Below are 26,131 nucleotides of genomic sequence, written 5' to 3' on the forward strand. Positions count from 1 at the left end.
TTCTATTTTTTAAAATATATTTTATTGATTTTTTACAGAGAGGAAGGGAGAGAGATAGAGAGTTAGAAACATCGATGAGAGAGAAACATCGATCAGCTGCCTCCTGCACATCTCCTACTGGGGATGTGCCCGCAACCCAGGTACATGCCCTTGACTGGAATCGAACCGGGGACCTTTCAGTCTGCAGGCCGACGCTCTATCCACTGAGCCAAACCGGTTTCGGCTCTATTTTAAAAAAAATTTTTATTTATTGATTTTAGAGAGAGAAACATCATTTGTTGTTCCACTTGTTTATGCATTCATTGGTTAATTCTTATATGTGCCCTGACCAGGGATCAAACCTGAAACCTTGGTGTATAGGGACGATGGTCTAACCAACTGAGCTATCCAGCCAGGGTGATACAATATTTCAAGGCAGTTGGACCTCGACATGATTCAATTGAGTTGCCATGTGAGCAGTTCTGTCCGTTCTGTCAGGAACATCTAAAGTGTGTCCTGATAGATGGTATTAGTCTCCTTGTACTGCCAAAACATGGTGTCACATTAAGGTGGTGTAAACAGACATTTATTTTCTCACAATTCTGGTAGCTAGAAGTTTGGGATCAGGGTCTGGGCAGGATTGGTTTCTCCTTAGTCTCCTTTCTCTGGTTTGTAGGTGGTAGTCTTTTTAAAAATTTTTTTATTGATTTCAGAGAGGAAGGGAGAGGGATAGAGAGATAAAAACATCAATGATGAGAGAGAACTACTGAGTGGCTGCCTCCTGCCTGGCCCCCACTGAGGGTTCGGGGGGATCGAGCCCGCAACCCAAGCGTGTGTCCTTGGCTGGAATCAAACCCGGGATCCCCCCAGTCCACAGGCTGACACTCCATCCACTGAGCCAAACCAGCCAGGGCAGTAGGTGATAGCCTTTTATCTCTGTCTTCACCTGTGCTTCCTCTGTGCTTCTCTGTGACCTGACTTCTTCTTGTAAGAATACCATTCACATTAGGTAGGACCCACCCCATGAACTCACTTAACCTTAATTATTTTTTTAAAGACCATTAATCCAAATACAGGCACATTCTGAAGTAATGTGTTTTTATTATTTAAAAAAAATATATAGTTATTGATTTCAGAGGGGAAGGGAGAGGGAGATAGAAACATCCATGCTGAGAGAGAATCACTGAGTGGAGGGGGTCAATGGGAGAAAAAAGTGGGAGACCTGTAATACTTTTAACAATAAAGGTAAATTTAAAAATAAAATAATAAAACATAAAGAGAACTTGTTATCTAAAGAAGAAAAAGAAAAACGGAAGCAGAATCAGCAATGTGGGTATTACTGAAATTTGCCGAAGTGTTTTGAATTGTGCAGACATTAAAGGAAAAAATTATGAAACACAATCCTCAGATAAAGCACATCTTTAAAATCACCTGTATGATCACCAAAGATCACAACCTCTGAAGCAACACTTTGATGAGTTAATAAAAAGACACCAACTTCTGAATACACTGTTCTTCCAAAAGACATTAGTCAAAACCCCCCACAAAACAAACCAATACCCCACTCCCCGCAAAAATATCCCCTTCATCACCATCATCTTCTGCTCCTGACACCCAACCATCAAACTATCATGGCTTGATAATCCAGGATCACCTGAAGCGGGTGATTCTCCTGACATGATGTCATAAGATTAGTAGTAGTCTAACGCAATACCACAATGCCTGCATCATTCACCTCACTTCATGTCTTCATGTAGGCATTTTGTCACCCACATCATCACAAGAAGAGTCACTACAATACAATAAAATATTTAGAGAGATAGACCACATTCACATAACTTTTTTTTTAAATCCTCACCTGAGGATATTTCTTTCATTGCTTTTCCGACAGAGTGGAGGGAAGAGAAGGAGGGAGAGAGAAACATTGATGTGAAAGAGACACATTGACTGGATGCTTCTTGCAGGTGCTCCGACTGGGGGTGGGGAGGGAACTGCAACCCAGGTATGTGCCTTTGACTAGGAATCAAACCAAATACCCTTCTGTGGGTGGGCTGATGCTCTAACCACTGAACCATGACCAGGGCTCACATAACTTTTATTACAGTATCTATATATATAAAAGCCTAAGCAACCAAATGAATGACTGTTTGACCAGTTGCAATAATGCACACTGACCACCAGGGGAAGATGCTCAACACAGGACCTGTCCCCTGGTGGTCAGTGCACTCCCACAGTGGGAGCAATGCTCAGCTGCCTGATGGGCACCAGATGCTGGGCTCACGGCTGGGGAGCACAGCTGCGGCTGCAGAAGCCTCTCCTGCCTCCACGGCAGCACGCTACTGAGCAGCAGCGGCAGGTGAAGTGGGGCTGGGATGAGCGGGAGCAGTGTGGCACCTGGTCCAGGCTCCTCCCTGGCAGCCTGTCACTTCACGCACTACTACATCCCTTGGGGATGTTGGACTGCCAGTTTCAGTGGGATCCCTGCAGGCCCTCAGGTCGAAACTGGCAGTGACATCCCCTGAGGGGTCCTGGATTGCAAGAGGGTGTAGGCCAGGCTGAGGGACCCCACCGGTGCACGAATCCATGCACCAGGCCTCTAGTATTCCTATAGTTGTTCTAGTTTATTATTAGTTGTTCATGTCTTACTATGCCTTATTTATAAACAAACTTATTAAAGGTATATTTGTACAGAAAAACATTAGTAAATATATATATAGTTTGGTATTATCCATGGTTTGGTATATCCATTGGGGGTCTTGGAACATCCACCTCAAAGATAAGGGGGACTACTCATACTAAAACTCAAACACCTCTCTTAACTACAGATGTGATCTGGTGGTCTTTGGCAGGAGGGGATTGAAACAATTATGGTTAAATATTTGGGTATTACGAATAAATAAGAAACTAGCCTCGTGACAAAAATTATAACAATAAAAATAATTTGTTTGAGAGAAAATACCTGAATTTGTATGCACATTATAATATTGATTCAGAATATATAAAGGTTAAATAGATAAAATTACACATTGACCTAAAAATTCATAATTACAATGGAATTTTAATGTATACACTCAGGAAATAAAAACCACAATCATATGTCTTAGCATATGAATGTTAAAAAGTTAGTAAAATGTTTTTAAGAAAAACTACAGAAGCATTCACCGGAGAAAAAAAAGCACAAACTTTTTGTTTGTTTCTTTGTTAAGTCTCACCAGAGGACATTTTCCCATTGATTTTTAGAGAGTGGAAGGAACGGGAAGAGACAGGGAGAGAGCATCAATGTGAGAGACACATTGATTGGTTGCCTCCTGTCGGGCCTGCAACTGAGGTACATGCCTTTGGAATGGAACCCAGGACCTTTCGGTCTGCAAGCCAATGCTCTATCCACTGAGCCAAACCAACTTGGGCAAAAGCACAAACTTTCTCTCAATCATGTACAATAAAAAATAATTGAATAGCCCTAGCTGGAGTGGAGTTAGTGTTTCAGAGAACACTCCCAATGATGAGAGTCTACATTTATTGCCTTATAAAAAAAAATGCAGGCTTGTAGGAGAATCCAAATGCATTGGATCTTTGATTTTGAACTTTGGAGACAACTGTAGAAGCCAAAAGCTGAAATCAAATGGAAGTCAAGCGGCCACTGGTGGTTTTGAGGATATTCTTTTTTTTCCCAACTAGTCTATACTCAATGCTAGAGGCCCAGTGCATGAAATTCATGCATGGGGGAAGGGGTGTCCCTCAGCCTGGTCTGCACCCTCTCCAAACTGGGACCCCTCAGGGGATGTCCCACAGGGATCAGGCCTAAACGGCAGTTGGACATCCCTCTCACAATTTGGGACCGCTGGCACCTAATCACTCACCTACCTGCCTGCCTGATTGCCCCTAACCGCTTCTGCCTGCCAGCTTGATTGCCCCCTAAATGTTTCCCTGCTGGCCTGATTGACACTTAACTGCTCAACCAGATCGCCCCTAACTGCCCTCCCCTGCCGGCCTGATCATGCCCAACTGCCCTCCCCTGCCAGCCTGATCACCCACAACTGCCCTCCCCTGCTGCAACCCACCTCCTCTGCCGGACCCTGCCTCTGCAATGCGCACGGCCATCTTGTGACAGCCATTTTGTGACGACGTTAGGGTGTGATGTGTGAGGGTGCGCCGACCACCTAGGCTGCTATTATAGATTATTTTGTATTGGTTTCAGGTGTACAGCACAGTGGTTAGACAGTCATATACTTTATAAAGTGTCTCCCCCAGTATTTCCAGTACCCACTTGGCATCATACATAATCATTACAATATTATTGACTATATTTCTTATGCTGTACTTTATATCCCCATGCTATTCTGTAAGTACCGATTTGAACTTCTTAACCCCATTATCTTTTTCACCCAGATCCCCAATTCCCCTCCCTTCTGGCTACAATCAGTCTATTCTATCTAGAGTCTGCTTCAATATTGTTTGTTTCTTTTGTTCTTTAGATTCCACCTATCAGTAAAATCATATAATATTTGTCTTTCTCTGACTGACTTACTTCATTTAACAAATTACCCTGTAGGTCCCTCCATTTTTTATAGCAAATGGTATCAATTCATTCCTTTTTATGGCCGAGGAGGATATTCTTGATTGGCAGAGCAAAGAATGAAGAAAATGGTCTGGAAGCAAATGTTCACAAAGGCCCTATGCATCTGTCTGTCTTATCTATACAGGTGCCTCCAAAACCTGCCTAATCCTATTTCACTTCTGTGTTCCAAGTTGCATCTTCGGTGAATTCTAACATGGAACCAGAAAGGCAACATTTGTATTTCACAACATTACTCATGTTGTTATAACAGTTAAGAAGGCTTATTTCAAAGTCTAGATTTTATTGTCTTATCACAGATCTCTTTTCTTAATGCACACTCCATAGCCCAAACAGAAGGAATCATAAACAACGAGGAACAACAGATGAAAATAATTCATGAGACTATACTCCACGATGAACTTTGCACACTTACATATGTATTTATTGGCAAGAAAAACAATAAGGCTCTTCAGGCAAATGAAAAATAGTTTTCTATTAAGAAAGAAAGGTGGAATACACACGTATATAAAGGGTAAAACATATCCAGTACTTGTCACCATTGGCAAGTAGGAAAACAAAAAACAAATACCAAATGTCATTTTTTTCAATGGTCCTTTTCTTATGGATCAATTACAAAATTATATAAAAATTAACCTACATGAATGCTAGAAATACACTTCAATTCACCCACAGATCTACAGAATTACCTCACTTCAATATTTACTTACACAAGTAGGACCCCATACTACAGAGTATTACTTAAAGAATAAGTTAATAATAATAAGACCATATATGTATAACCTTTATAATATTTCATATCATGAAAATTTTATAGTAACCTCATTTTAACAGGTTACCCATATTAGTTACATTAATATGATTTATTTCCAATGCAGTTTTCACACCACTTTGAAAATATATTAAAATTAAAAATTATATTTTTTTCACTTACACAGTTTCTACCCAGTATTCATTCTCACATGGTTTTGTAGGGATTTGAGACAAGTGAAGGTTTTCCTATATTGTTTACTTTTAGAACGTTTTCCACTGTGAGGTTTTTGTTTGTCTGTTTTTGGGTGTGGCTTCCCAAGGAAATGAGATAGCTAAAGGCTTGTCACATAGGGTATCTCTCCAGTGTGCATTCTTACGTGTCCACAAAAGGTTCTCACACATTCCTTATATTCAGACTTTTTCTTAGTTATGAGCTCTTTCATGACTTCGTAAAGAACTGGGACGACTGAAGGCTTTATCACACTTTTTACACTGATAGGGTTTCTCTCCAGTGTGAGTTCTTTCATGTGTTCGTAATGAACTAGGACAATCAAAGGCTTTCCCACATTCCTCACATTTACAAGGCCCATCTCCAGTGTGCTTTATCATATGTCTTTGAACACTGGAAAGGGAAATGAAGGCTTTCCCACATTCCTTACATTCATAGGGCTTCTCTCCACTATGAGCTCTTTCATGTTTTTGAATGGAACTGAGATAAGTGAAGGCCTTCCCACATTGCTTACATTTATAGGGTTTCTCCCCAGTATGACTTCTTTCATGTTTTTGAAGGGAACAGGGAAAACTGAAGGCTTTACCGCATTCCTTACATTCATGGGGTTTTTTTCTGGTATGAGTTCTTTCATGATTTTGAAGGGATCTGGGAGTACTGAAGGATTTACCACATTCCTTACATTCATATGGCTTTTCTCCACTATGTGTGCTTTCATGATATTGAAAGTAATTTGGACAGTCAAAAACCTTCCCACACTCCTTACATTTGTAAGGCCCATCTCCGGTGTGCTTCATCATGTGTCTTCGAAAGTTGGTAAGAGAACTCAAAGCTTTCCCACATTCCTTACACTCATAGGGTTTCTCTGCAGTATGATTTCTTTCATGTTTTCGAAAGTAACTTGGACAACTGAAGGACTTCCCACATTCCTTACATTCATAGAGTTTCTCTCCAGTATGACTTTGTTCATGTTTTCGAAAATAACTTGGACAACTGAAGGCTTTGCCACATATTTTACATTCATAGGGCTTTTCTCCACTGTGTCTCCTTTCATGGCTTCGAAAGGACCTGGAACAACTGAAGGCTTTACCACACTGCTTACATTCATAGGGTTTCTCTCCTGTATGAATTCTTTTATGTTTTCGAAAGTAACTTGGACAAGTGAAGGCTTTGCCACATTTTTTACATTCATAGGGCTTTTCTCCACTGTGTCTCCTTTCATGGCTTTGAAAGGATGTAAAGCAGCTGAAGGCTTTACCACACTGCTTACATTCATATGGTTTCTCTCCCGTATGTGTTCTTTCATGTTTTCTGAAGTAACTGGGACAAATGAAAGCTTTACCACATTGCTTACATTTATACGGTTTCTCTCCTGTGTGAGATATTTCATGAGTTCGACAATAACTGAGACAACTGAAAGCTTTACCACAGTGCTTACATATATAGGGCTTCACTCCAGTGTGAATCTTTTCATGCCTTCGAAAGGATTGGCGATACTTGAAAGCTTTCCCACATTCCTTACATTTATATGGCTTTTCTTCATATTCCTGATACTCAGATGGTTTGGGTGTAGTGTGAGATCTCATATGCCTACTAAAGAATGAATGATTCATGAAGACTCCACACACACTGCATTCACACAGTTTTAATCCAGAAGAAGTTTTCTTTTTCTGATTATGATTTGGAATTTGGCTGAAGTTTTCTCCATATTGACTACCTTGTTTATTTTTACCCAGTCTCTTTACTATATGAGTGCTGTAAAAAGTGAAAAGCATATTATTTATTAATGTGTTTATATTAATAGTTATTAAATGACTTTTTTTAACCATAATTAAGGAAACTATAAGTGTTTAGTGCTTTCTGATTGTTTGAAAGTTCTAAATGTTTTGCAAGAGAGCTCAATCATAGCTATTATTAAAACAGTTTATTCATAAATGGAGTTTCAAAATACTATTTCCAAATGTACTAATTTTGAAACACTAAACATCTAAATCACATGTGAGAAAAAATTATGATGAAAATATTGCAAGAATAAAAAAAACTTGGCTGATTTGTTTTATGTGCAGTTTTAAATATTTCAAGATTTACTGAGATTCATGGAACACTGCTTCTCATGTCAGTGTGACTCACCTTAAATTTGTCCCATGATTTTCATATTGATCTTCAATGTCATGGTCTTTGCATATTTCTCCTAAAATGCAGACCAGGAAAAATTATAAACATAAAACCTCATATAAAAAAAAATAACACACACCTAAAAAAATCAAAGAAAAATAACTTACAGAAAAATTGTTACATAATAAATCCATGATGAGCTGTGACCATGCCTGATTTATTTACCAATACATCTCCTTTCCACATTCTACTCATTGGAAATCCACTGATGAGCAAACAACACTGTTTTTCTTTTCTTTTCTTTTTTTTTAAATTTTATTTTATTGATTTTTTACAGAGAGGAAGGGAGAGATATAGAGAGTTAGAAACATTGATCAGCTGCCTCCTGCACATCTTCTACTGGAGATGTGCCCGCAACCAGGTACATGCCCTTGACCGGAATTGAACCTGGGACCTTTCAGTCCACAGGCCGACGCTCTATCCACTGAGCCAAACCGGTTTTGGCAACACTGTTTTTCTAATCGATTAAGCAAGTAAGTGCCGGGGTCCAACCCCAGCGGGTCCAGGGGTCCCCAAAGGTGTGGACGGAGTCGGCGAAGAAGGAATGACACGGAGACAGCGTTCAGCTGATCAGCAGCCTAGCCAGGATCTCCAGCCAGGATCTCCAGCCAAGTTCTGGTCTCGATCTCCAGAGAGGTTCTGCTTCAGATCTCCTGCCAGGGTCTGTGTCCATGTTCTCTTGCTAGGTTCTCCAGGTTCTCCAGCCAGGTTCTGTAGCCATGTTCCCTTGCTAGGTTCTCCAGCCAGGTTCTGTGTCCATGTTCTCTTGCTAGGTTCTCCAGGGTCTCCAGCCAGGTTCTGTAGCCATGTTCCCTCACTAGGTTCTAGTCAGGTTCTTTTGCCAATTTCTGTAGTCAGGTTCAGTCCAGGATCTTTTGCCATGTTCTCTCCCTAGGTTCTGTCTCTAGGTTCTGAGGCCAGTTTCTGTCCAGGATCTTTTGCCATGTTCTCTCCAGCGAAGTTCTTCTGTCTCTAGAGAACGTTCTGTGTAGGTTCTGTGCCTAGGTTCTGTCTCTCTTGGTTCCGTATTCTAAGTTCTGTCTCTTGCTGTCTTATTACATCTGTATTTATACCAGTTGATTCAATCCTATCAATCTCTATTACAAAGGTTAGGGCATTTCTTATCTTCATTCCAGGGAGTAAAGATTATGTAGCTCAAGCATGATTGTTCGTAGTCAAAGTGATTAATTACCCACCTGGCACTAGTTAAGAGGTTTTATTCCCTCCCTAACTTCAGGGGAAAATCCCTACCTGGGGATTGAACCTTTCTCGGAGAGGTGACCTTGGTTAAAACACAGCGCCAAGAAGGTGAGCAAACATATTAAGAACAGTATGGCCGAAACCGGTTTGGCTCAGTGGATAGAGCGTCGGCCTGCGGACTGAAAGGTCCCAGGTTCGATTCCGGTCAAGGGCATGTACCGGGGTTGCGGGCACATCCCCAGTGGGAGATGTGCAGGAGGCAGCTGATCGATGTTTCTCTCTCATCGATGTTTCTAACTCTCTATCTCTCTCCCTTCCTCTCTGTAAAAAATCAATAAAATATATTTAAAAAAACAGTATGCCATATATGCCAGGTCCCTTGAAACAGCGAGGATGGACTGGCTCCCGGCAAATTCCCCCTTTTTTATTTTTTAAAAGCAGGCATTAAAAAGAAAAGCCCCAAATGCTCTCTTGTATCCATTTTAAGAGTAGGATTGGCGCTTTCCGCTATTACCTGAGTCCTGATCTATCACCCCAGGGAGAGCTTGCCAATCCTGCACTTTCCCAGGGTGGAAAGGCTGCAGTGGGGTTAAGGATAAGGCTCCTTGGGCCTACCTCCTCCCATGCCTTTACATTTACCTTTCCTTCCTCAGAAAAGCATGGACATACTTCTTAAATAAAACGTTCTGTCTGACTGGGAGTAACCTTAATTCCTCTGCTAGCAAGCATATGTGTTAAAAGATCAATACAGAGTCTTTTTTCTTTAGACTCAGTATGGCACATCTTCTTAATGTAAAGATCAATACAGAGTCTTCTTTCTTTGGACTCAGTATGGCACATCTTCTCAATCTAAGAATCAATACAGAGTCTTCTTTCTTTGGACTCAGTATGGCACATCTTCTCAATCTAAGTTCTGTACTATCCACCTTCTTACCCTACTTATCCTCTGTAGGGGGGTCTGCAGTACCCTGGTGGAGTCCTATCCGTCCCGAGTGTGGGGATTCTCAATGGGGGGGGGAGGGGCTTACCTAGGGGAATCCTGTTCCAGGGCTTCCCAAAGGTGTGGACGGAGTCGGCGAAGACTATCCACCCTCTTCCTACGGTGGAGTCCTATCCATCCCGAGAGTGGGGCTTACCTAGGGGTCCCTGTTCGGGCGCCATATGCCGGGGTCCAACCCCAGCGGGTCCAGGGGTCCCCAAAGGTGTGGACGGAGTCGACGAAGAAGGAATGACACGGAGACAGCGTTCAGCTGATCAGCAGCCCATCCAGGATCTCCAGCCAGGATCTCCAGCCAAGTTCTGGTCTGGATCTCCAGCGAAGTTCTGCTTCAGATCTCCAGCCAGGTTCTGTGTCCATGTTCTCTTGCTAGGTTCTTCAGGTTCTCCAGCCAGGTTCTGGCCAGGTTCAGTCACCAGGTTCTAGTCAGGTTCTCTTGCCAATTTCTGTAGTCAGGTTCAGTCCAGGATCTTTTGCCATGTTCTCTCCAGCGAAGTTCTTCTGTCTGTAGGTTCTGTGTAGGTTCTGTCTTCTTAGTTCTGTGTTCTAAGCTCTGTATTCTAAGTTCTGACTCTTGCTGTCTTGTTACATCTGTATTTATACCAGTTGATTCAATCCTATCAATCTCTATTACAAAGGTTAGGGCATTTCTTATCTCCATTCCAGGGAGTAAAGATTATGTAGCTTAAGCATGATTATTCCCAGTTAAAGTGATTAATTACCCACCTGGCACTTAGTTAAGAGGTTTTATTCCCTCCCTAACTTCAGGGGAAAATCCCTACCTGGGGAAACAACCTTTCTCAGAGACCTTGGTTAAAACACATAGTGCCAAGAAGGTGAGCAAACGTATTAAGAACAGTATGCCATATATGCCAGGTCCCTTGTAACAGCAAGCATGGACTGGCTCCCGACAAGTAAGAAAGAAGTTGTCATCCTTACCTATGGAGGCCAGGTTCCTGAAGGTTTCCCTCATCACATCTCTGTAGAGTTTCTTCTGTGAAGAATCCAGTAAAGCCCACTCCTCCAGGGTGAATTTCACACTTACATCCTCAAAGGCCACAGAATCCTAAAACATCCCAAATATGTATACAGAAGAATGGGTGAGATGAACAGCACTAGCAATTGACACTTAATTCATAACAAGTTCACATATGACACTGCGGTTTCCCAACATTTATTTTATAACTTTGTTGTCAGAACTATTATTTATTGAACACACTCACTTCCTCATAAAAACATTTTTTTAAATCCTTACTTGAGGCTATTTTTCCATTGATTTTTAGGGAGAGTGGAAGAGAGAAGGAAAGACAGAAACATTGATGTGAGAGAGACACATCGATTGGTTGCCTCTTGCAACCAAGGTTCGTGCCCTTTACCAGAATTGAACCCAGGGCCCTTTGGTCCTCAGGCTGATGCTCTATCCAACGAGTCAAACCAGGTTAGGCTAGATTCTTGTTTAATATAAACAAACTGGAGTCCAAGATGGTGATGGGGTCGGCCCCTGCCATGAGCATACATCAAACATACATGTATAAACTCCTGCAAAATAACTGAGGGCTGAATCAACAAAATTCTTTTTAAATTTTTATTGATTTCAGAAAGGAAGGGGGAGAGAGAGAGAGAGAGAAACCTCAATGATGAGAGAGAATCATTGATCGGTTGCCTCCTGTACGCCTCCTACTGGGGATCGAACCCACAACCCGGGCATATGCCCTTGACCAGAATTGAACCCGGGACCTTTCAGTCTAAAGGCCGACACTCTATTCACTGAGCCAAGCCAACTGCCGTGGTCGGCAAACTGCGGCTCGAGAGCCACATGCGGCTCTTTGGCCGCTTGAGTGTGGCTCTTCCACAAAATACCACGTGCAGGCGCGCACGTACAGTGCGACTGAAACTTCGTGGCTCATGCACAGAAGTCGGTTTTCCGCCTCGGCGAGTCTATTTTGAAGAAGTACTGTTGATATTTGGCTCTGTTGACTAGTGAGTTTGCCGACCATTGGGCGAATCAAAAACTTCTGAACAGCAAAGGAGAGAAAGAAATCTTAACAGAGAAGGCTGGGAAACCCAGGTCATCAGGGATTTGGAACAGAAGGAACTTTCTTGAGTTGCCAGCGAGTGCCATTGGTTACACCCCCTCCACTTCCACGGGGTGACAGGAGCTCTATTCTGGTGCTCTGGCCTACCTGCAAGGTCACTGTAGATTTTTTTGGATACATCACCTGAGACCATTTTGGCTCTGAATAAATGGAGCAAGCAGGGTCAACAGAGCATAACTACATGCACCTGGCCTCCACACCCAGCGATGCTCTGGCTTGGTATGCCAATATCGCAGACAGACACCTTAGGCACCTGCTCAGCTCCTCCCAGCCTGCTGAAACCACCTGGCAAACAGCCTACACAGAGGCTGCATCTACAAAAGGCCACTTTTTCAAGACTGGGAGAGACAGTTATTTTGTTTAATCATATAAGCAAACATAGAAAGTTAAACAAAATGAAAAGACAGAAGAATATCTTTCCAATGAAGAAACAAGAAAAACTTTGGGGGGTGAGGGGGTGAGAGGGGGCAACCCCTACAAAAATGGAGATAAGTCATTTGCCTGATAAAAATTTAAAAGAAATGGTTATAAGGATTCTCACCAAACTTAACAGTGGAATAGAAAAACTTAGGGAGAACTTTAACAAAGAGTTAGAAAGTATAATAACCAAGCAGACCCGAAGAATACAATAACTCAAATGAAAAATACATTAAAAGGAGCCATATTGAGACCGGTAGGAGGGGCGGTCATGTGGAACAGGCTGGGCCCACACCCACATGTGGCAGTTTATAATCAGGAGGAATATCTTGGCTGTGGAGGTTCCCCATAAGGAGCAAGGGGTCCCAGCCCCCACACAAGATACCCAGCCCAGAGTTCCAGTGCCAGGAAGAGAAGTCCCATAACTTTGGGCTGTAAATAACAGTGGAGACTGTGACTGAGTGACACAGAGGCTGCTGGAGTCCCAGGAAGTTCCTTTTAAAGGGCCACACACAGACTTATTCAGGCTCAGTCCCTCTGAGCTCCAGCATGGAGCAGCATGTTAAAAGGAACCAGGGACATAAAGGGAAGAACTAAATTGTCTGGCATCAGGAGCTGGTGAGCTGCTTTTTGTCAGACAAAAGTGCTAGCAGAGGCCATTCATTGTTCCTTTGCTGAGCCTTCCCCTGCAGAGCCAATGGGGAGCGGAGGGGGGGGGGTGTGGGGGTGTGTAGGGGGATGCAGGGGGGGGATTGGGGGAGATGCCATATCTGGCTCACACTGTTTGCTCTGCCCTGGTGATTCCCTGAGACCTTGCCCCACCCAACTTGTGGGCTTATCCAAGCTGTTTCCAGTGGCTTTTCCACACAACTGGCCTCTCTTGCCTCATGCTTCAGACTTTACTAAAATCTCTCAACTGAGCAGCATCTGACCTCTGTGTTCTCCTTACCCTAAGTGGCCCCAGGCCTAGCACTAGCGGAAGCCCGCCTTGCTTCCGCTTTGGCCTTGCCTGGGCACCTTCAAACCCAACACAAGTAGCAACTATCTGCAGATCACTCTGTACCTTGTGCCAGGTGGTTCTGAAGCATAGTAATCCCTCCTTTGGAAAACTGCTGTTTAAAACTGTTGTTTGAACTACTCTGTTATTCTTAGACAGTCTCTTATTCTGTAGGTCAACTCTGTTATTTTTAGACTGTAAAATAACTTTGTTTTTAGCTTGAATAATAGAAAAGATAAACTTACTTGTCTGACCTTGCAAGCTTGCCATCTAAAGGGGCTGATACACTGATACTGATATTAATTCACATATTCTGCCAAGTGTTTGTTCATCCAAAGTTACAAGTTGTCTGTATAGATATGACAGGTGTTTGATTAGATGCGATATGTACTCAAGGTTAAAAGCTGACTTACACAAAGAACTAGAACAGTGGTTCTCAATCTTGGCTGCACATTAGAATCACCTGGGAATCTTTTTAAAATCCTGATTTCTGGGCCTCATCCTCTGGAAATACTTTGTTACTAATGTTGTGGCCCCACCCCATAACAAAGAAACAGAATTTCCGGAGGATGAGGCCCAGAAATCAGGATTTTAAAAAGATTCCCAGGTGATTCTAATGTGCAGCCACGGTTGAGAACCACTGAGCTAGAAGGATATAAAAGGAAATACTCCCTTCTGTGTTTGTTCAGAATTTGACAGAGGTAATCTGCTCTGAACCTGCACGCAATAAAGATGACTCCTAACTAAATGGCTCATTAGGCGTCTTGTCCAGCTTGCTGATTTGCGATACAACAGTTCCAGGCAGGGCACAGGCAGTGGCTGACTTTGCACCTCCCGGGAGGCCCCAGAGCCAGTACACCCGATGGACAACTTCAGATCATGCTGGATTACAACCCCGCCACCTCCACAAGCATTACATTCAAGGGGCAGACTTCGTGAGCACCAAAGCCCCACTGAAGCAAGTCCTGCTACTTAGGGTCGACTCCTGCGTAGCTGATTGGCCTGGTGGTCAATCTCTCCCAGTGAGGCTAACAGCAATAAAGGCTCAACTACAATAGGAAGTGTATGGAGCCCACAGACGGACACACCTGGAGCTCCCAGTGCAGGTGACTAGGGAGGCTGCACCACTGGGCCCTACAGGACACTTACTATACAAGGTCACTCTAACAATTCCAGGAGAAATAGCAGCTCTCCCTAATACATAGAAACCAACATAGGGAAGCAGTCAAAATGCAGAGACAAAGAAACATGTCCCAAATGAAAGAACAAGAGGAATCGAGAAAAAGAATTAAGTGAAACAGAGGCAAGCAAACTACCAGGTACAGCGTTCAAAACAATGATTATAAAAGATGCTCAAAGAACTTAGTGAGAACTTCAAAGACCTTAGTAAGAACTTCAACAGCATGAAAAAGGACATAGGAACTATACAAAAAAACCAGTCAGAAATGAAGGATACACTAACTAAAATGAAGAATAATTTACAGGGAATCAACTGTACAGGACACTGAGAATCAAATCAGTGATTTGGAATATGAGGAAGCAAAAAAACCAATTAGGCCCTGGTTGGTTGGTCCAGTGGTTAGAGAGTCATCCAGTGCACTGAAGGGTTAGGTTTCGATTTCTGGTCAAGGCACATACCTGGGTTGTAGGAATGATCCACAACCCTAGTCAGGGTGTGTGCAGTAGGCAAACAATTGATGTGTGTGTGTCTCTCTCTCTCTCCTTCTCTCCCTGATTCCCTCCCTTTCACTCACTCTCTCTTAAAAAAAAAAAAAAAAACAATGGAAAAAATATCCTTGGGTGAGGATTAACAACCAACCAACCAACAACAAAAAATACCCAATCAGAACAGCAAAAAAGAAAAAAGAATCCAAAATATGAAGACAGTGTAAGGAGCCTCTGGGACAACTTTAAGCATTCCAACATTTGCACCATGGGGGTACCAGAAGAAGAGTGCAAGAAACTGAAAACCTATTTGAAAAAAAAATGACAGAGCTGTAGCTGGTTTGGCTCAGTGGATAGAGTGTCAGCCTGGGGACTGAAGGGTTCTGGGTTCAATTCTGGTCAAGGGCACATGCCTGGGTTGCAGGCTCAGTCCCCAGTAGGGGGTGTGCATGAAGCAGCTGATCAACAATTCTCTCATCACTGATGTTTCTATCTCTCTCTCCCTCTCCCTTTCTCTCTAAATTCAATAAAAATATATTTTAAAAAAAATAATAATAATGACAAAAAACTTCCCTCATCTGGTGAAAGAAATAGACAAGTCTAGGAAGTGCAGGGAGTCCCAAACAAGATGAACCCAAAGATGCCCACACCAAGACACATAATTAAAATGCAAAGGGTTTAAAATAAATAAATAAATAAATAAAATAAAATAAAATGCAAAGGGTTTCAGACAAAGAGAGAATCTGTAAGACAGCAAGAGAAAAGCAGTTAGTTACCTACAAGGGAACTCCCATAAGGCTGTCAGCTGATTTCTTAATAGACACTTTGCACGCCAGAAGGGAGTGGCAAGAAATATTCAAAGTGATAAAAAGCAAGGACCTATAACCAAGATTACTTTACTCAGCAGAGCTATCATTTAGAATTTAAGGTTAGATAAAGAGCTTCCCAGACAAGGAAAAGCTAAAGGAGTTCATCACCACCAAACCAGTATTACATGAATAGTTAAAGGGTCTTCTTTAAGAAGAAGAAATAAAAGATCAAAAATATAAATAGCCGAAACCGGTTTGGCTCAGGGGATAGAGCGTCGGCCTGCGGACTGAAAGGTCCCAGGTTCAATTCCGGTCAAGGGCATGTACCTGGGTTGCGGGCACATCCCCAGTAGGAGATGTGCAGGAGGCAGCTGATCGATGTTTCTCTCTCATCGATGTTTCTAACTCTCTATCCCTCGCCCTGCCTCTCTGTAAAAAATCAATAAAATATATTAAAAAAATATATATATATATAAACAAAATGGCAGTAAATATATATCTGTCAACAATTAAAACTAAAATCAAAATAATCAAACAAGCAGAACAGAAATAGAGAACACTTCGATGGTGCCAGTTGGGAGAGGGGTTGGGTGGTGGTGTAAAAGGTTAAAGGATAGTTATAGTATAGTCATGGGGGTATAAAGTAGAGCATAGGGAATATAGTCAATAATATTCTAATAACTATGTATTGTGCTAGATGGGTATGAGATATTTTGGGAAGATCACTTAGTTTTATAATGTCTAATCACTGGGGTGTACACATGAAATTAACATAATAGTGTATGTCAACTATAATTGAAAAATAACAAATTATTTTAAAAAATTGATGTTTCTCTTTCCCCCCCTTCCTCTCTCTATCTAAAATCAATTTTAAAAATTTAAAAAGAAAAAATATATGAGAGGAAAATATCTCATAGATAAAGCCAAGTATTTAATAAATACAGAAAATCAGACATTTAAAAAACTACTATGAATGTCAAAAGATAGAAGCATCAAACTCAACTCAAACTACAATAAGTAGTTAGGACTGACGCAATACAAAAAAATCTAAAACATAACATCAATAACATAAAACATCAGGGCAATGTTTTATATAATATCTTGAAACTTAAATGCCTATCAGCTTAAAATAGACTGCTACAGATACAGAATGGTATAGATAAACCTCATGGTAACTACAAACCCAAAACCTACAAAAGATAAAGAAAAAATAAAGAGAAAGAAACCCAAACAAAACACTAAGGAAAAGTAGAAAACCATAGGGGAAGAGATCAGGAGAAGAAAGGAACAGAGGAGAACTATAAAAACAACCAAAAAACAATTAACAAAATGGCAATAAGTACATATTAATAATTACATTAAATGTAAATAGATTAAATAAAAAGACAGAGTGGCTGGCTGGATTTTAAAAAATATGAGGCATTCTTTCTCTCTCTTGAGCATGCCCACACCTTTCCCCACCCTTTTCTTTCTCCAGGGCAGGTGTATCTCTCTGGAACCACCCCCCACAACCTTTCCTCCTCTTTTCCCCAGGCGTGTTCTCTCTGCCTTTCTTTTGCCTCTGTAACTTGTTTCCTGAGCCCATGCAGCCCAGTTGGCTCACCTTTCCTACCTCTGTGACTTTCTAAATAAACTTTTTCTTATAATTTGAAAAAAAAAATCTATCTACATGCTGTTTACAGAAGACTTCAAATTAAAAGACACATGCACCCTGAAAGTGAAGAAATGAAAAAGAGTAGTCATGCAAATAGGAACAAAAAGAGAGCTAGGGTAGCAATACTCATATCAGACCAAATAGACTTTAAAACAAAAAATATGAAAGACAAAGAAGGACATTACATAAAGGAGTCAACCCAAAAAGAGGATATAACAATTGTAAATATCTATAAACCCAATGGAGTAGCACCTAAATATATAAAGCAATTATTAATGGACATAAAGGGAGAAATTCACAGTAATGTAATAATAGTAGGGGATATTAACATCCCACTCACATCATCCAGACTGATCAACCTAATAGGCATCTTAGAAACTTCATTAAAAAACTGCAGAATACACATTTTTCCCAAGTGTACATGGAACATTCTCCAGGATAGATTACCTAATTAGGTCACAAAACAAGCCTCAATAAATTCAAGAAGTATGAGATCATATCAAGCATCTTTTTCTATCACAATGGCATAAAACTAGGAATTAACTAGGAAAAAAAACTGGGGGGGGAGGGAGGAAACACAAATATGTGAAAACTCAACAACATGCTAATAAACAAACAATAGATTAAAAAGAAAACGGATATCAAAAACTATCTGAAAACAAATTAAAATGAAAAATAATTCAAAATTCACAGGATGCAGCAAAAGTAGTTCTAAGAGGAAAGTTTATAACTATACATGCCTACCTAAAGAAACCAGAAAACTCCCATATAAATCATCCAATTCTACACTAAAAGGAACTAGAAAAAACAAAACCCAAATTATACAGAAGAAAAGAAATAATTAAGATCAGAACAAAAATAAATGAAATAGAAAATTTAAAAAACAATGAAAAAGATCACTAAAACTAAGGATTAGTTCTTTGAAAAGATAGACAACATTGACAAACTTTAGCCCAACTCATCATGAAAAAAAGTGAGAGAGCCAAATAAAATATAAATAAAAGAGAAGTCAGAACAAACACCACAAAAATACAAAGATTACTATGAACAATTATCTGACAAGAAATTCTACAATCTAGAATAGAAAAATTTCTTAAAGTTTATAACCTTCCAAGACTGAACGGGGAAGAAATACAAAATCTAAACAGACCAATTACTAGCAACGAAATTGAAGCAGTACTAAAAAAAATAACAAATAGAAGTCTAGGACCAACCAGACAGCTTCACTGGTGAAGTCTACCAAACATTCAAATAAGAATACCTATCCTTATTTCTATTTCAAAAAATTAAAGAGGAAGGAATGTTTCTAAACTAATTTTACAAAGTCAGCATTACCCTGATACCCAAAACAAAGACATTATAAAAAAATAAAATGATAGGCCAATATTCTTTTTTTTTTTTAAAATATATTTTATTGATTTTTTACAGAGAGGAAGGGAGAGAGATAGAGAGCTAGAAACATCGATGAGAGAGAAACATCGATCAGCTGCCTCCTGCACATCTCCTACTGGGGAAGTGCCCGCAACCCAGGTACATGCCCCTGACCGGAATCGAACCTGGGACCCTTCAGTCCGCAGGCCAACGCTCTATCCACTGAGCCAAACCGGCTTCGGCTAGGCCAATATTCTTGATGAACATAGATGCCAAAATTCTCAACAAAATATTGGCAAACTGGACTCAACAATATATTAAAAGGATTATATACCACGACCAAGCACGATTCATCCCAGGGATGCAAGGATGGTTCAACATCCATAAGTCAATCTATGTAAGATCTGAAACCATAAAACTTCTGGAAGAAAACAGGCAGTAAACTCTGACATTGCTCTTAGCAATATCTTTTTGGATATGTCTCCTTGGGCAAAGGTAACAAAATAAATGAATAATTAAATGGAATTACATCAAACTAAAAAGTTTTTGCACAGTGAAGGGAACCATCAACAAAACAAAAGGACAACCTGCTGAATGGGAGAAGATATTCACAAATGATACATTCAATAAGGAATTAATATCCCAAATATATAAGGAATTCATAAAATTTAACACACCTCCCTCATCCAGTTAAAATATGGGAAGAGTACCTGAATAGACATTTCTCCAAGGAGGACATACAGATGGCCTACAGACATATGAAAAGATGCTCAACATCACTAATCATCAGAAAAATGCAAGTTAAAACAACAATGTGGTATCACCTCACACTATCAGAATGGCTATCAATAAATCAACAAGCAATAAGTGTTGGTGAGGCTGTGGAGAAAAGGACACCCTTGAGCACTGTTGATGGACTTGCAAATTGGTGTAGCCACTATGGAAACCAGTAGGAGGTTCTTCAAAACAGTAAAAGTACCTTTGACCCTGCAAGTCCACTTCTGGGTATAAACTGAAAAAATCCAAAACACTGTTTTAAAAATATACATGCACCCATATGTTCATTGCAGCGCTACCAGGAACAGACAAGGTATGGCAGCAACCTAGATGTCCAATATATGAATGGATAAAGACATGTCATTGCCACACACACACACACACACACACACACACACACACACTGGAATATTATTCAGCAATTAAACAAAATCTTGCCCTAGCCGTCCTGGCTCAGTGGATAGAGTGTTGGCCTGCAAACTGAAGAGTTGTGGGCCCGCCAAATACCCCGTAGGGGGTGTGCAGGAGGCAACCAATCAGTGGCTCTCTCTCATCATTGATGTTTCTATCTTTCTCTCCCTCTACCTTCCTTTCTGAAATCAATAAAAATATTTAAAAATAAATAAATAAATAGCCAAGATGGCTCAGTTATTAAGCCCTTAACACTCTCTCTAGATCAGTGGTTCTCAACCTTCCTAATGCTGCGACCCTTTAATACAGTTCCTCATGTTGTGGTGACCCCCAACCATAAAATTATTTTTGTTGCTACTTCATAACTGTAATTTTGCTACTGTTATGAATCGTAATGTAAATATCTGATATGCAGGATGTATTTTCATTGTTACAAATTGAACATAATTAAAGCATAGTGATTAATCACAAAAATATGTAATTATATATGTGCTTTCCGATGGTCTTAGGCGACCCTTGTGAAAGGGTTATTCGACCCCCAAAGGGGTCGCGACCCACAGGTTGAGAACCGCTGCTCTAGATTGTTATTGCAAAAGGCTACTAAGTGGTGCCAAAGGATGATTTTTCTAAAATCGAAATATGATTGTTACTACCCTGGTCAAAGCCCTTCAGTGTCTCAGGGCAGAGTATTACCTGGTCAATGTATTAGTCAAGACATTTGAAGCTCTGCCCCTGCCTAAAAGATATATGCACCCCTATGTTCATAGTATGGTATATAATATTGTATATGTCTATAACATATATAAAGAAAGAGAGAGAGATACTACTTCGAAAGAACTATATTTTTACAGTAACATGAGGAAGGGGGAAAAAAGTCCCCTTTCACCACTCCTAGTCAACCTTGTACTGGAATTCTTAGTTAATGCAATTAAACAAGAAAAGGAAATAGAAGGTATCTAGATTGGGAAGCAAGACGACAGAAAAGTGTCTTTCTGGCATATGACAAGATTGTCTAAGGAGAAACTCTAAAAAAAAATCCCAAATAAGAAAACCTCTTGAACGAATAAGGAAATAGAGAAAGGTTGAATGATAAAAGGTTAATATACAAAAGGTAATTATTGGCCCTAACCGGTTTGGCTCAGTGGATAAAGTGTCAGCCTGCGGACTCAAGGGTTTCGGGTTTGATTCCAGTCAAGGGCATGTACCTTGGTTGCAGGCACATGCCTAGTAGGGGGTGTGCAGGAGGCAGTTGATCGATGTTTCTCCCTCATCGATGTTTCTAACTCTCTATCCCTCTCCCTTCCTCTCTGAAAAAATCAATAAAATATATTTTTTTAAAAGGTAATTATTGCTTTCTACAGATACCCACAAATATACTGAACTGATCTTTGACAAAGGACTAAAGGCAATTCAATGGGAAAACAGTCTTTACAACAAATAGTGCAAGAAAAACTGGACATCCATAAGCAGAAAGACAGAAAGAGAGAAAGAAAATATCTATAAACAGGTTTTACATCTTTTACAAAAATGAACTCAAATGGATCAGAGAGTTAGTACAAAATGCAAAACTACAAAACTTCTAGAAGATAATGTAGAAGAAAATCTAGGTGACCTTGGTTTAGCATTAATTTTTTGATACAACAAAAGCAAGAGCCAAGATAGAAAAAAAATGATCATTTTTACTATAATAAAATAACTCCAGCTCAGTAAAACACAGCATTAAGATAACGAAAACAAGCCACAGGCTGTCAGAAAATCTCTGCAAATCACTTAATTCCTTTAAGCACTAACAAAATGTAAACCATACAAAATAGAAATGTTCAAATTTCTTGCTAACTAAAGGACACGTAGTATCATAGTTTGTCCTTCTCCTATACTTCACACCAGGGGTATTTTCAGGAATAAGCAGGATATTATAATACATTACGGTTTGAGTTAAGCTCCTAAATGTAGAATGATTTTCAAAGATTTACACCAGCTTTCAGTAGTTCTCCTCACATCAATTAAGATAGATATTCAATTGCTTTAGCTTTTTTTTTCTTTAAAGTTCTCTAGGGTCACACACATATAAAAACTGATATGAAACAGAAAAATGTACCTGAGCCCTGGTTGGTTGCTCAGTGGTTAGAGCATCGGCCGACGACCAGGGGGCCCCAGGTCCATTCCTGGTCAAGGGTGCATACCTCGGTTGCACATTCAATCCCCGCCCCAGTTGGGGTGCAAGGGGGGGGGGCAATCTCCTCCTCTTCTTCCTCTTCCTCCTCTCCTCCTGTCTTCTTCTTCCTCCTCCCTCCCCTCCTCCTCCACCTTCCCCCCCTTCTTCCACTCTATCTAAAAATCAATGAAAAATATCCTCCGGTGAGGATTTTTTTTTAAAAAAGTACCTGAGAACTTATATGCACTCACCTCACATCTTGAGGTTCTCTTGCTTAAATGGAAAACTCTATTTTCACAATTTTCTTGCTTTCCTGACCTTGTATCTGTCCATCGTACAGTTCCATACCCAAGTTTTCAGGGACACTAAAGTCAAAGGCCTGCACTACTCAGTGGATAAAGGATCCGAAGGAAAGAAACACAATCAAGTATTAGAATCAGCTCAGAGGAGCAGCCTGCTCCCCACAGGACAGGAGAGCCACTTTCAGAAGGTTCCACATTCTGTGTTCTCCCGGCTGAGACAGAACCCCTGGAAGGAGGGAGGGACACCTCAGCAGCCCCAGGAATGAAGTCTGGGAGCTCCAACACCCTCTCCTCCCCAGGAAGACACACTCCCTCTCTCAGGCTTCATCTCACAGTGAGGAAACGTTCAGCTGGATTTAGTAGAAGGTTCTGATCCAAATGAACTCCCAAATTCATGAACCTAACTCAGGACACCGAACTCCTGACTTTTACAGACTTTCTCAACGTGCATGAATCACACTCCGAGTGCACCTACACCCTGGATGCAAAACGCCAACCAATATGCCTAGAAACAGGCGCGGGGGGGACCACAGCTAAAACCTCAGAAGGAGCATCAACCCCTGTCCCATGTGCACCTGCATCCCCAGCTTCCCAGGGCTGTAGCTTCTCAGTGTAAAGGCTCCTTCCATGGCGGGCGTGAGCAGGCAGGACACCTGCAGGGGGAAGAACCAACTGGGCCTTCAAGTACTTACTTCCCTTTGCAGGTTCTGGGGGTATGTGCGCTTAGTTTGGGTCACTGACCACAGACCTCTGCTCCCCACTGGAATAGCTTTGGGCAACCACTGATATTTTAAGGCACAAACCCAGTGTTTGAACAACCCATAAATAAAGGTGACAAACCCAAAGAGGGGCAGTGTTGACAGGTCAGACCACCCAGGAAAGTTTGCCAAGAGGAACGTCCACCCAAACATCCAAAGAACTTGCCATGGGCTGTCCGTGTCCAGGAATGATCCTGGGAGGCCGGGCATAAGAATTTCATACAACGGAGTTGCAAACGATTGATTATTCGCTACTTTCCTTTCATGTAAAATATCCACAAACAAAAAATAAACTTTATTAAAAGACCACCCATTGACTATGGGAAAATGATAGTTAAAATATGGGTCTGTTTGAAACGCACCCCAGAAGACAAATAGTGGACTCTGATGCTTGAATTGGGAAGGGGACGTGGGCGTTTGGGGGCAGAGGGAGGGATTTGGAAACGTAGGCAGATTGGGGTGGGAGCAGGGCTGGGGATTTGAGACCCTGCTTCCTAAGCATGGGGAAAACTCCGGAGAAAATGGGAGCCCCCCTGTAGAGAAAGCAGGGACCGGGGACCCCACAGATGAGTTCCTCTCCCGCACGGGCCCCCGATAATAAGTTACGACGGTTCTCTTACGATCCGTCCCGTGGCCGCCGCACCTAGGCGGACGCGGGGCTGCGGGCGCAGAGCTGCCCAGCTAAGCTGCAGGGTCGGGCCGAAACCGCCGAGCGCAGAGACGGGGCAGGACGCCCGGGGTCCGGCTGCTGGCCCAGCCCCCACGCCGCGTGCGGGAGCGGGCCGAGGTCCGAGAGGCGGCTCCGAGGACTCTGGGCTTGACCTTGGGGAGGCCAGGTCCGCTAACGCCGGTTCCAACCAGCATCTCGTCCCCGTCTTCGCACCCTGGCCTCACGCACTCACCATTTTGGGGTTTCTTGGGTCCCCTGGCGTCCCCCTGAAGATTTCTGGTAACCGTACGGGTCCAAACGCGACAGAGCCGGCGGCAAAGCGACCCCGGGCCTTGGAGGGCGAGCGACCCCCGAGCTCCCGGAGGCAGGACGTCCGGGCTGGTGGAGGGACATCGCCCCGCCCACCGTCCCGGGGCCACCCCTGATTGGACAGTTCGAAAGGCCTGTTCTTTCGCGCCTGAGTGACAGCCGGACAGCGCTTTCGCGACTGGGCAGAAGGCCCGCGGGAACTCGTCCTCTGAGACTTTTTCATTGAAATATAATGTGCGAGGCCCCTGGCGGAGCTGGGATCCTTTTTTTTCACAAGTGCACACACTTAAAAGTCACCTAACATATGCAATAATGCAGTGGTTCTCAACCTTCTGGCCCTTTAAATACAGTTCCTCATGTTGTGACCCAACCATACAATTATTTTCGTTGCTACTTCCTAACTGTAATGTTGCCACTGTTATGAATCATAATGTAAATATCTGATATGACCCTAGCCGGTTTGGCTCAGTGGATAGAGCGTCGGCCTGCGGACTCAAGGGTCCCGGGTTCGATTCCGGTCAAGGGCATGTACCTTGGTTGCGGGCACATCACCAGTAGGGGGTGTGCAGGAGGCAGCTGATCGATGTTTCTCTCTCATGGATGTTTCTAACTCTCTATCCCTCTCCCTTTCTCTCTGTAAAAAATCAATAAAATATATTTTATTTTATTTTTTTAAATATATTTTATTGATTCTTCACAGAGAGGAAGGGAGAGAGATAGAGAGTTAGAAACATCGATGAGAGAGAAACATCGATCAGCTGCCTCCTGCACATCTCCCACTGGGGACGTCCCCGCAACCCAGGTACATGCCCCTGACCGGAATCGAACCCGGGACCCTTCAGTCCACAGGCCGACGCTCTATCCACTGAGCCAAACCGGTTTTGGTGGTAAAATATATATATATATATATATATATATATATATATATATATATATATATATGATATGCAGGATGGTCTTAGGCGACCCCTGTGAAAGGGTCCTTTGACCACCAAAGGGGTCGCGACCCACAGGTTGAGAACCGCTGCAATAACGTGTCTGGCTCCATTTGATCGCTTATGGTCGATGGCATTGAATCTTCCACCCATCACCACCCCACCTCCTATTTTTTTTTTAAATTAAATCTTTATTGTTCAGATTATTACATTTGTTCCTCTTTTTTCCCCCCATAACTCCCCTCCTCCCAGTTCCCGCCCCACCCTCCGCCTTCACTCCCCACCCACTGTCCTCATCCATAGGTGCACGATTTTTGTCCAGTCTCTTCCCGCATCTCCCACACCCCTTTCCCCCCCAGGAATAGTCAGTCCATTCCCTTTCTATGTCCCTGATTCTATTATAATCACCAGTTCCTTCTGTTCATCAGATTATTTATTCACTTGATTTTTAGATTCACTTGTTGATAGATGTGTATTTGTTGTTCATAATTTGTATCTTTACCTTTTTCTTCTTCTTCCTCTTCTTAAAGGATACCTTTCAGCATTTCATATAATCCTGGTTTGGTGGTGATGAACTCCTTTAGCTTTTCCTTATCTGTGAAGCTCTTTATCTGACCTTCAATTCTGAATGATGGCTTTGCTGGATAAAGTAATCTTGGTTGTAGGTTCTTAGTATTCATCACTTTGAATATTTCTTGCCACTCCCTTCTGGCCTGCAAAGTTTCTGTTGAGTAATCAGCTGACAGTCGTATGGGTATTCCCTTGTAGGTAACTGAGTTTCTTTCTCTTGCTGTTTTTAAGATTCTCTCTTTGGCTTTTGCTCTTGGCATTTTAATTATGATGTGTCTTGGTGTGGTCCTCTTTGGATTCCTTTTGTTTGGGGTTCTCCACGCTTC

At 41.8% G+C, this 26,131-nt stretch overlaps 1 protein-coding gene across 1 annotated transcript; it reads right to left on the minus strand.

Annotated features, from left to right (window-relative positions):
* Nucleotides 1-5,745: 5,745 nt before the first annotated feature.
* On the minus strand, nt 5,746-24,363 carry LOC118659338 (zinc finger protein 709-like). The gene is given in 5 exon segments (XM_036315623.1): nt 5,746-5,876; nt 5,879-7,292; nt 7,668-7,728; nt 10,849-10,975; nt 24,224-24,363. Coding segments are annotated over 5 exon segments (1,623 nt in total). The 5' UTR covers nt 24,227-24,363; the 3' UTR covers nt 5,746-5,858.
* Between the last annotated feature and the right edge of the window lie 1,768 nt (nt 24,364-26,131).

Source organism: Myotis myotis, unplaced genomic scaffold, assembly GCF_014108235.1.
Source record: "Myotis myotis isolate mMyoMyo1 unplaced genomic scaffold, mMyoMyo1.p scaffold_m19_p_6, whole genome shotgun sequence".
NCBI lineage: Eukaryota > Metazoa > Chordata > Mammalia > Chiroptera > Vespertilionidae > Myotis > Myotis myotis.